Below are 11,047 nucleotides of genomic sequence, written 5' to 3'. Positions count from 1 at the left end.
CTCAGCTACATAGTGAGTTTGAGGCTAGGCTTGGCTACATGTGAGCCTGTATCAATAAAAGAAACCAATAAAAGAAAGAAAAGGAGAGAAAAAGAGAAGAAGGAGGAGGGAGGGGTGAGGAACTTGCATGATCTGAAGTGTCTGATGGTGGGATTTCTGGGAGCTGGAGAGGGTGTGGCCTGGAGAAGGCAGAATGAGACCTTTTTGAAGGCTGAGCCCAGGCCCACAGCCTCATTCCCAGATCTATACGCAACTCTTTCCCACCACAGTCACATCTTCTTAGGCACACAAATATAGGTTGAGTCTTCTGAGACAAGAGAGAGAGACAGAAAGTCCCACTCTGGGGTTTCAGCCCTCAGTCACAGCAGGCTCTATGTACTGCTGAGGCACAGCAGAAAGTCACACTCATGCAGAGGGGCCACTGGCTCACTTCACACCCGGGTCGCTGCCCGGACAGTTCCAACAGTATACAGACCTCCACCTGGACAGGGGCTGGTGACCTGGAAGAGAAAGAAGGTAGATGATGACTTCAGGAGGTACCTGGATGTGACATGACTTACCTATCCTTTGTCAGCTATAGCTAAGTTTCTCAGAAACTAGCTGTGTGGGGCTGGAGAGATGGCTTAGTGGTTAAGTGCTTGCCTGTGAAGCCTAAGGACCCTGGTTTGAGGCTTGATTCCCCAGGACCCACGTTAGCCAGATGCACAAGGGGGCACATGTGTTTGGAGTGCGTTTGCAGTGGCTGGAAGCTCTGGCGCGCCCATTCTCTCTCTCTCTCAGTCTCTCTCTCTCTCTTTTCTCCCCCTCTTTCTCTGTCTGTCACTCTCAAATAAATAAATAAACAAAAAAATTTTTTAAAAAGAAACTAGCTGTGTATGCCTCTGGTTTTCTTCTGTTTTGCTCTTTTTTTGGAGGTGCCACCCCCCACACACACCCTGAGGAAGGTCTCACTTTGGCCCAGGCTGATCTGAAATTCACTCTTGTCTCAGGCTGGCCTTGAACTCACTATAATCCTCCTATCTCTGCCTCCTAAGTGCTGTGATTAAGGCATACACCACCAAATCCTGCTTAATTTGCTTTTTATTTCTTTATTTGAGAAAAAGAGAGAGAGAAAGAGAGAATGGTGCACCAGGGCCACCAGCTACTGCAAACAAAGTCCAGATGCATGTGTTCCCATGTGCATATGGCTTATATGGGTACTGGGGAATTGAACATTGGTCCTTAGGCTTTGCAGGCAAGCGCCTTAACCACTAAGCCATCTCTCCAGCTCCTTGTTTTGTTTTTTACACGGGGTCTCATTCTGTAGTCCAGCTGGCCTTGAACTTCTGGTAATCCTCCTGCCTCAGCCTCCCAGGTGTTGTGAATACAGCCTGGCTCCTGTTTTTAAACATTCTGACCCTCATTTGCAGTTTGTTTGCAGCTGTGACAGTGCCTATACACACAATTAATCAGTGATAAAACAAACCAGAAAAGACAGGCATGGCAAAGATGTCTGCAACCACAGAACTCAGGAGGCTGAGGCAGGAGGATCACTAACTTGAGGCCAGCACGGAAAACGCAGGAAGGCTCTGATGCAAAAATGAAAGAAAGAAAGCTGGAGAGATGGCTTGGTGGTTAAGGTGCTTGCCTGCAAAGCCTAAGGACCCAAGTTGGACTCTCCAGATCCCTCCTTTGCCAGATGCACAAAGGTGAGGCAAGTGAAAGGTTGCACATGCCCACTAGGTGGCGCAAGCATCTGGAGTTGGATTGCGAGGGCTGAGGCAGGCCCTGGCCCACCAATTCTCTCTCTCTCTCTCTCAAAAATAAAAGATGAAAGAAAGAAAAAGGAAGGAGAAAAGAAAAACGAACAATAGTTCCATCAACTTTATAAAATAACAAGAAAGACTGAAAGAAAAACAGACTGTCTTCTTTCTTATGAAGCCAGTCATCCCCCCCATTGCAGAGGAAAGGAAAACACTGGCACTCACTTGCTGGGCCCTGGCTGGGCGAGGGTCCTGCAGCTGGGTTTTGAGGGGCCATGGCGGTAAGGTCTTTACTGGAGTCACACCCTGCATCATCTTTCCTGGAGGAGTGACCACAGGGGCGAAGGTGAGAGGGTCCTTCTTTTCAAGAAAAGGTTTTCCTGAGAGGGGAACAGATACAGGAGCATCTGATTGGCTGATCCAAAACGCCCACCCAGCCAATCGCAAAGGAAGTTGGTCTGAGGGGTGGGGCCTTACTGGGATGCGCTGACTAGTCTCTGCCTCTTCCCAGGCTTCTCACTCACCCCGGGAATGGAAGCGGAAGCGGCGCAGGCAGCAGATGCACAGAACCAGAAGGGCTGCCAGCAACGCCAAGCCCAAAAGCGAGCCCAGGACGATACCTGCTATGGCCCCGGGGCCCAGGGTGGAGCCTGGAAGACACAAACGGGGGGTGGGGGTGGGGGGTGGAGGGGGTGTGGAACAGAAGGAAGTACGAACCAGGACCACACCCAAGGTTTCTAAGCTCCTACTCATCCTTCCTAAGGGGACCCAAGAAGCCCTCCTCCTGGCTTTGCACTCTCAAAGCCTAGGAATTTGAGACTCTAGCTGACTGTCATATGCCTGGCACGTGGCCGCTTGGTGAAGATCCACGGGTGGGTCAAGCTGACATCGACCTTCCTGGCTATAGTGAGAAACAGTATACAGGAAGCAACACAACCTCGGTGGTGAGAAGGAAAAAATGTCACGATAGAAATAACAGGAGGTAAGCAGCTTTTGAAAAGCAAAGGTTATTTGTTCTTAAATTTTTGATGAGGTGCAGCCAAGAGGCTATTTCTTTTACGATTCGTGCTTTACCGAATATACTCAATAAATCAGTATCAAATTTAAAAAAGAAATAAAGATAGAATAGGAGGGACCAGGCATAGTAGCATATCTATAAACCCAGGACTCTGGCGGCTCATGCAGGAAAATAGAAAGTTCAAGGCCTGCCTGGGTGACAGGGTATATCCAAGGCCAACCTGAGCCAGCTCATGAGACCCCTGTTACTAAGGAAATTGTAGCCAGGTGTGGTAGCGCATACTTATAATCCTGGCACTCAGGAGGCTGAGACAGGAGCAGAGCTGAGAGTTCAAATCAGGCTGGGTATATTTAATTCCCAGTATCAGGTGGTGTTGGGGGCAGATGAAGGCAGAGGGCAGAGTAGAAAGTGGCAGGGAAGAAGAAGTTTGGCAAGGTGGTAAGCTGAGTTCCTGAGGAGGTAACACCTGGGCAGAGATCTGACCATTAAGGAGCTACTGATGCTCAGCCTGGAGAAAGCGTTCTCCTGAAGAAACAGAAAAGACAAGTGCTCAGATTCAGGAAGTGTCTTCTGTGTTCAGTAAAGTCTAACGTAGGTGCAGGCCATCGAGCAAAGGGAAGAGATGGCTGGAGAGTCCTGCGCGACTTTGGGAGACAAGGATTTAAGTGGCAACAATGTAATATGTAAAATCTGATTGGCAGCGGGGTGTGGTGGCTCACACCTAAAATCCCGGCACTGGGGAAGCAAAGACAGAGTGATCATCACAAATTTGAGGCCAGCCTGGTTTACACAGAGAGAACCCCAATTCAAAGAGGGAGAGAATTGTTCAAGGCAACCAGGTCATGTGACACTGTCACATTACCCCTAAGAACACTAATGGAGTGGGGTGGAGGGTGGGATACGAGCTGACAATGGTTGGTCTAATGCTAAGCAGCCCAGGAGAAGGTACCATGGCCCAACTCACCCGCCTGGTAGACCCGGCTTTGGGATGGGCTCCCTGGCACGGAGCCCAAGATAGGCAGAATGCGGAAAGCCCAGGTCCCAAGGTTCTGAGGAGGGAGGGGCACCACCGCTGACCGTTCCTGTGGACCCAGGATTTGCAGGGAGACCCAGTCCCCTCTGGTGGTGACTCGGCCCAGGTCAGGGCTGTCCATTCGGGCCTGGATGTGAAAGCCAGAGATGAGGGCACCGCGCTCCACGTCCCAGGTGAGCACTGCCGCGTGGCGGGTTCTCTGCAGCTTCCACGAGGCGATTGAGGGTCCTGGGGACAAAGTGGAGGGGAGAGAAGAAGGGGTTTGGGTCTGCACCCCTGGGTCTGAGGGAAGGGCTGCAGTTTGAATGTCTTAGGTGCTCACCAGTAAGGGTGATCTGGTTACCCCCGGCGCCCAGCGCCCCACTGCACAGAACGGAGTAGTTGCCCAGGTCCCAATCCAGGCTGAAGTTACTGATAAGGAGCTTCTGGCCATCCGGGCTGAGCCTCAGTCGACCCCCACCTCCTGGGGCCAGGGGTCGTCCTTCCCGGGTCCAGGATGCTCGTGAGGGTGGGGGACAGCCAGTGGCCTCCAAGGCCACCTCTGCCTCCCCTGCCTCTGTGTCCTCCACAAGTGGATGTAGCAGCACTTCCCGGGGGGCTTCTGTTAGTGGGAGACACCCAGTTAAGAGAGCTGAGCCTTACTGACTGGACAGGAAGAATACGTCCTGTGTCCATAGTAAATGGTAGCAAAAAAAAAAAAAAAAAAATCAAGAAACCAATAACCTTCCACTGGTTGAATAAACCCTGACGCTCCGCCCCTTCATGTATGCACCCATCCATCTATTTAACTTATTGAGCACATGCCATAGCCCGGTACGGGGGAAATTTATTATTCTCAGTTATTCATTAGTCTTTTTGTTATTCTGCATACCTGAAAAGGTGACAGCCCTCTTCCTGGATCCAGAAAAAAGGAAAAACGAACACCCTGAGGTATTCCTAAAAACTTGTTCCTCCTCTCGATTGAAAGAAAGAGAAATTCTGTTTCTTTCCTGATCTGCAAAGTCCTCTCTGACACCGACCCCAGAGATCTCGCCTTAGAAACTACAAGGAGGCTGTGCCCCTCTCACCCGGGGTGACAGTGCAGGTGCGCGTGGCCACCAGGTGGCGGGCCAGACAGGTGATGGCCACGCCGCTGAGCTCAGGGCGGGCGGGGACCGCCACGGTGAGCGCCGAGGGCGTGGGCCCTGCGCGGACGCCTTCCGAGAGACCTTGGAACTGCAGGGAGGCCGCAGGGACCCCGCCGGGCCACGAGCAGCGAAAGCGGAGGCTGCGGTCCATGGGACCCCCTTCCACGGAGCATTGTGGGGACCCGGGAGGCAGATCTACGGGGGGGGGGGGGAGGAGACAAAAGACCCAGTGTGTCCCAGCTTTATCCCCTCGGCCCCGCCTTCAAGGTCACTGGCCCCTCCCCTTATCTTAACACTGCCAACTTGCACCAATCCCACCCTTTTTATTTAAAATGTTTTTATTTGTAAGCGGGGTTGCGGGGGAGGGCGGGAGGAGAGAGGCAGAGGAATGAGCCCCTTGCCACTGCGCACGAATTACAGATGCATGTGCCAGTCTGTGCATCTGGCTTTACACAGATACTAGGGAATCGAACCCGGGCCATGTGAGAATATGTGTGTGTGTGTGTGTGTGTGTGTGTGTGAGAGAGAGAGAGAGAGAGAGAGAGAGAGAGAAAGAGAGAAGGAGGAGGAGGAGGAGGAGGAGGAGGGGGGGGAGGAAGAGAAAAAGGAAGAGGAAGAAAAGAAGATGAATGAGTATGCCAGGGCCTCTTGCTACTTCAAACGAACTGCAGACGCATCTCGCTTTACGTGGGTCTTGGAGGATGAGCCCAGGTTGTTGGGTTTTGTAACAAGCGCCTTTAACCGCTGAGCCATCTCTCCAGCCCCAACCTCTCTTATGGCTCTGCCCCTTCTCTGCATCCTCCAATTTCTGTGATCTTCGCCACCCCGCCCCGCCCCGCCCCGCCCCGCCCCCGGGGGTCCCAGCTCCTCCCTCGTCCGGAGGCCCCGCCCCCTCACCCGCCACGGTGAGGTTGAGCAGCGCGCGGCGCCGGCGGCCAGTGCGCGGGTTCGCCGCGATGCAGGCGTAGGCGCCGGCGTGGCCGGGCCCGACCGCGGGCAGCAGTAGTCGCGGCCCCGCGGGCACCGCGGCCTCGGCCGGGTCCGCCAGGCTCCAGGCGATGTCGGCGGGTGGCCGCGAGGAGGCGGTGCAATGTAAAGTCACATTGCTTCCCGAGGTGACAAACAGCGCAGGGTCAGCGTCGCGGTCAGAGGAAGCGCGGATAATCGGCTGGTCGGGGCCGTCTGGGGGCAGGCGGGGGTCGGGATGTGAAAGACTCCTGAACAGTGGGTCCCCGGCCTCCCGATCTCGTGACACCTCCCCACACACATACTCACAGAAGACGCTCACGTCGGCCTCAGCCTCCGTGTGGCCGAAGGGGCTGCGGACCCGGCAGGTGTACCGGGCGTGGTCACCGCGCACAGGACGAGAGATGACCAGCTGGTCCCGCTCCACGCGGATGCGAGAGGACGCTGTTCCATCGGGGTCCGCAACCTCCAAGGCACGCCCATCCTTGCTCCAGCTCAGCTCCCCGCGACCCGGACTCCACCCCAAGCAGCGCAGCCTCAGTTCGGCAGCCCCCTCCTCGGTCTCCGGGGCCTTGGGATGAACCGACAGCCGGGGTAGGGGCTCTGGAGAGGGGGGAAACAGATGCGTCGGGGAATCTGGGCCCTAGAACTCCCTCCCTTACACTTGGGACGTTGGGGTTCAGCGTCTACCCACTCCTAGCACCAGAAGTTGTGGTCAGACTCAGGAGGCTACATGCTGGCCCTCCTCCATCAGATTCAGGACAGGCCCCAAGCCTCCTCCCTCAGACCCAGGGGTCCAGACCCTGTCTTGGCCCTTAGCCTCTCCCCTCCCCAGATCCAGTCCCACTGGGGAGGGTCCATGCTCACACAGTCCAGTGACTTGTCCAGAGGTATGTGAGCAGAGCAGGCCCTGTAGCCTGCCCCACTTACCGTACACACCCACCGTGAACTCCCGAATGTGCCGGGAGACCCCTCCCCGGATGACCTCAGCTGTGTAGACACCAGCATCACCCAGCTGGGCAGACGTGAGTTCTAGACCCCCTCGGGCTTGGTCAAATCGAAGGCGGTCTCGGTGCACTGGGTCCAGGCTTAAAAGAGGAGCCCCTGGCCCCAGGCCTCCAGCCGCCAGCACCTTGGAGCCCCGGCGCCAGACTACCAAAGGGGCAGGAGGCCCAGGACTGGGGACAGGAGTCAGAGGGAGACGGATGGTGGTCCCCACCAGCACAGCCAGGGGCCCTCCCACCTGCTGCGCGAAGTTTGTGGCTGGGTGAGTCTCCAAAGCCTCAGGAAGTTCAAGATGGTAATTATCTGGGGGCAGCTCTGAACCGGGGGCCCTGACAGGTACTTTGGTATCCGGGACTTGAGCGGTAAAGTGTGAAGCTGGGATCTTGGCAGAGAGGGAAGGTGTGGGGTCTTTGGCTGGAATCTGAGAATCCAAGCCATTGGGAAACCCTTTAGAAGCAAAAATTTCAGCGAAGGTGGGATCTGGGCTTGGATGCTGTCCTCCAGCCGACGCATTGGACCACAACGACCCAGACACACCACTTGAATTCAGCACTTTGGGAAACCATCTGGAATCAGAGGTTCCAGAAGAGGGTTTTGAACCCCAAAGTTGATCTGAAAAGTTGCGGCTGGATGGCAGGATGGTAGGGACTTTCGAACCCAGGCCCTGGGGGGATCCCACAGAATCTGAAGAGGAGGCAGAGGGTTGCTGCGGTCCAGAAGTGGCTGGGAGGGCAAGGAGGGCTGCTGCAAAGGCTGCAGAGAAGAGGGACACAGCACATTGGAGGAGGCTGCAAGAAAGGGGGCTGCTGGGTAGGGGGCTGTGCAAGGAACTCACCCAGAAGTAGGAAGAGAAGCAGAGCCTTTGAGGTGCCCATGTTGCTAGCCGCACCTGCGAGGACAGTACCGAGAGACCCAGGGCCTGCATGTCCCTCCCGGGTTAGACAAGTCCAACTGGAATGATGGCTTAGTTTCCTGGGTGGGGAAGGAAGACAGACCCGAGGGGAGGTGCCAGGGTCCCCTAGTTCCAGCTGATGGCTGAGTGGCCCACCCCACCCTGCTAGTTTTCATTAGCCAGTGTGCTGGGAGGCCCACCTGGCTTAACACTCCCTGCCCCCAGGGGAGGGAGGAGTCTCAGGTGGAACTGCCCCCACCCCTCTCTAATGTGCCCTCCTGGGCTCAGGTTTCCTGCTTTGCAGTAGACCACACACTGTCTGGCCCCCAGCCTCAGCTCTGACCCCCCCCCTTCTCCAGGTCTCCCCATGGCTTCCTATAGTCCTCAGAACCCAGCCTGAGTCGAGTCGTCAGAGGTGGATTGCCATGTCCAGCGCCCACTTAACTCAGCATCCTTCTGAGTCACCTTCATGTGTCTGCCCCGTTGTGGTCCCAGCTTCTCTACAGAAAGGTGGGAGCCTTCGGCAATGCTGTCAGTTCCACCTCTCTGGTCCCCTACATTGCTCTCCCTGTCCCCTTCTCTTGGCGTCCACGGCCCAGGCCTCACTTGTCCTCTTCCTCTGTCCCTTCTCCTTCCTGTTGTCTCTACCTGACACACTGGACCCCCAGCTAGGGATCTATGTACACAGCTGACCAGACCCACCCCGGCCTGCCCAGCATACAAGGCAAGTGTCCTCGCTGGACCCGCCCAGTCCTGAACTTACCCTGAACATGCTGACCTTCCGGTGCCATCTCTTACCTCTTGGCCTTTCCTGGAGCTGTTTCCTCTACCTGCCCTCACCCCCTCCAACCTGACTGAATTACAGCTGGTTCTTCAGGTCTCACCTTATTAAGAACTATAATAATAATTGCTACTTATTTTGTGCCAGCAACCACACTCCATTCTTCCCCAGCATTAGCAGGCTGGGTTCTTCTAAATGGCCTCGGAGCTGGGTGTCTTTATCCTCACTCCACAGACCAGCAGACTGCACACAGAGGTTGAGGATCCTGCGGGAGGCTGTACTGCCAGGCAGGGAGGCGGGACTTGGGCCAAGGCTGGTCAGAGTGTGCATTCCTTGAGAAAGCTTTGCTTGCAACCCCTTGCTAGGATCCAGGCTTTGCTCAGTTCTGAACCTGAAGCAAGGCTGAATCCTCAACATATTCATCAGCAGTGTGGTCATGATGTGTTCCGTATTCTCTGTGCATCAAGAGTGGCTCAGGAGGGGCTGGGAAAATGGCTTTGTGGTTAAGGCATTTGCCTGCAAAGCCTAAGGACCCCGGTTCGATTCTCCAGGACCCACATAAACCAGATGCACAAGGGGCACATGTGTCTGGAGTTCGTTTGTAGTGGCTAGAGGCCCTGGCGTGCCCATTGTTTTTCTCTGCCTCTTTGTCTCTCTCTCTCAAATAAATAACTAAACTATATATATACATACATATGTGTGTGTGTGTGTGTGTGTATAGTGTGTGTGTATATATATATATATGTGTGTGTGTGTGTATATATATGTATATATGTGTATATATATATATATATGTGTATATATATATATATATATATATATATATATATATATATATATGTGGGTGTGTGTCTGGGTTCCCAAGAGCCTGTGTGCCTCTGCCTCCAGCACTTGTCACCTGCACAATAGCCATCTCTGCCAGCACGTGTCCTTTTCACTGTAGAGTTAAGGGCCAGGATATAACTCAGGCTTCCCAGCCTCACCTCACAAAGGGCCTGGCACACCTCAGAGATGTGGGTAAATGTTTGAAGAATGAATCAAACAATGTTCCTCCAAGGAATGAGGAATGAGGTGACAGAAGCAGATGCCGAGAGTTAGATTTTTATTGCTGAGTTTCAGGGAGGGTCTCAGATCCTCCCCACCTCCCGCAGCTTGGCCACCAGGTCCTCAGTGGTCTCCACCTTGATACCGGCTGTGCGCTGAGGAGGGTCCTCCACACTGACCACAGAGATCTTGGAGGTTAGGTCCACACCCAGGTCTCCGGCCTTGAGCACTTCGATCTTCTTTTTCTTGGCTTTCTGTACATACGAAGCCATGGCTCAGAGAGCGGCTAAGCCCCTGCTCCTGCCCAGGCTCCTCTCCATGGGCCCCAGATCTGAAGAGCTGCCCCAGTGCTGAATTTACCAGTCCTGCTGTGACCTCTCACAGGGCCACATCTCAAAGGACCATTCTGAGCCAGGCATGGTGGCACAAGCCCCATACACTTGGGATGCTTAGGTAGGAGGATCCCCATGAGTTTGAGGCCAGCCTGGGGCTACAGATTGAGATCCAGGTCAGTCTAGACTAGAGTGAGACCCTGCCTAAAGGGGGAAAAAAAAGAGGATCGTTTCTGTTGTCTGGAATACATGACCCAGGCTAGAAGTTCCCCCATTAGTGAACTGCCCAGGGTGGCCTCATTGTCTGCAAGGAACTCACTTAGTAACTCAAAAGATAGATGTGTCACTGACCCTCCCCACTGGCTGAGCTGACCCACTAAGTCACCATACTTGTCAAGAAGATCCAAGAAAGTCACCCTGCTGGCCATGATGACTAGTGAACACATCCTGTTAGGCAAGAGAACTCAGGATCCCTTCCTGGTTAGCTAGGATGGCCCACATGATGATGTCCCACTGGCAAAGGTTGCCCAGGGAGCTTCATGATGACTAAATGAGACTGCCCAATACGCTCCCATTGGCTGGAATGAGGAGACCCCTCTGTTCTTTCCATTGGCTCCAACACCTAGCTAGCTCTCACCATTGCTACATCAGGCCACGAACTCTCACCTCTGCTGGAGCTGACCCAGTGACCCTTCTGTTCAGGTGATCAGGTGACTGCTTCCTTTGGATGCCATTGGGCTGTTGCCTTCAGCCACCCAGCAGGTGTGGAGGCGTGAGGCGGCGGCAGGCCCACAGTGTGTTCACATGCTAGCCTCCTGTGACCCGCTTGCGAGCACTCACCATGATGTTGGGTAATGTGGCGTAGCGGGGCTCGTTGAGCCTCAGGTCAGTGGTCACCACAGCTGGCAGCTTCAGGCGCAAGGTCTCCAGGCCTCCGTCAATCTCCCGCTCCAGTTTCAACTTGTCCCCCTCCAGTGTCAGCTGGGAGGCAAATGTGCCCTGGGAAGGACAAAGTAGAAAGAGCATAGGTAGGTGACTTTAGTTGGAGACAGGCACACAGCAGCCCTGGGCATGTCGCTCCCGAGTCCACACGCAGGCCAGTGAGTG

General features: G+C 54.5%; 2 protein-coding genes and 1 long non-coding RNA gene across 3 annotated transcripts in view; 1 reads left to right on the top strand and 2 right to left on the bottom strand.

Annotated features, from left to right (window-relative positions):
* Vsig10l (V-set and immunoglobulin domain containing 10 like) lies at positions 1–7,938 on the bottom strand. The gene is made up of 10 exons (XM_045134502.1): positions 7,727–7,938; positions 6,817–7,644; positions 6,196–6,489; positions 5,818–6,102; positions 4,861–5,115; positions 4,116–4,394; positions 3,725–4,021; positions 2,282–2,392; positions 1,968–2,125; positions 1–500 (listed from the first exon to the last, which is right to left on the bottom strand). Exons 1-10 carry the CDS (start codon positions 7,764–7,766, stop codon positions 432–434), a joined length of 2,616 nt encoding a protein of 871 aa, XP_044990437.1. The 5' UTR covers positions 7,767–7,938; the 3' UTR covers positions 1–431.
* Positions 6,019–11,047, top strand: part of LOC123454858 — a 7,239-nt gene continuing 2,210 nt past the window's right edge. The window contains exon 1 of the long non-coding RNA XR_006633526.1: positions 6,019–7,153. This is a non-coding gene — a long non-coding RNA (uncharacterized LOC123454858). The remainder of the gene's footprint in view (positions 7,154–11,047) is intronic.
* The window catches only part of Etfb (electron transfer flavoprotein subunit beta), a 21,191-nt gene continuing 19,793 nt past the window's right edge, over positions 9,650–11,047 (bottom strand). Inside the window, exons 5-6 of the mRNA XM_004672860.2 lie at positions 10,781–10,939; positions 9,650–9,862 (exon numbers count right to left, since the gene is read on the bottom strand). Coding sequence (XP_004672917.1) covers positions 9,692–9,862; positions 10,781–10,939 — 330 coding nt within the window. The 3' untranslated portion in view covers positions 9,650–9,691. The remainder of the gene's footprint in view (positions 9,863–10,780; positions 10,940–11,047) is intronic.

Source organism: Jaculus jaculus, chromosome 14 (genome assembly GCF_020740685.1).
Source record: "Jaculus jaculus isolate mJacJac1 chromosome 14, mJacJac1.mat.Y.cur, whole genome shotgun sequence".
NCBI classification, from domain to species: domain Eukaryota; kingdom Metazoa; phylum Chordata; class Mammalia; order Rodentia; family Dipodidae; genus Jaculus; species Jaculus jaculus.
The sequence above is the reverse complement of the archived record's forward strand: the minus strand, read 5'-3'. Positions and strand labels throughout refer to the sequence as shown.

What these genes read in the sequence shown, in the direction of transcription:
- Vsig10l (XM_045134502.1), bottom strand. Translation starts at nt 7,766, where the DNA reads ATGGGCACCTCAAAGGCTCTGCTTCTCTTCCTACTTCTGG. An exon ending in AAGCCGGGTCTACCAGGCGG is followed by an intron (nt 2,393 to 3,724) that starts GTGAGTTGGGCC and finishes TGTGTCTTCCAG; the next exon opens with GCTCCACCCTGGGCCCCGGG. An exon ending in CTGCTGCCTGCGCCGCTTCC is followed by an intron (nt 2,126 to 2,281) that starts GCTTCCATTCCC and finishes CTGTTCCCCTCT; the next exon opens with CAGGAAAACCTTTTCTTGAA.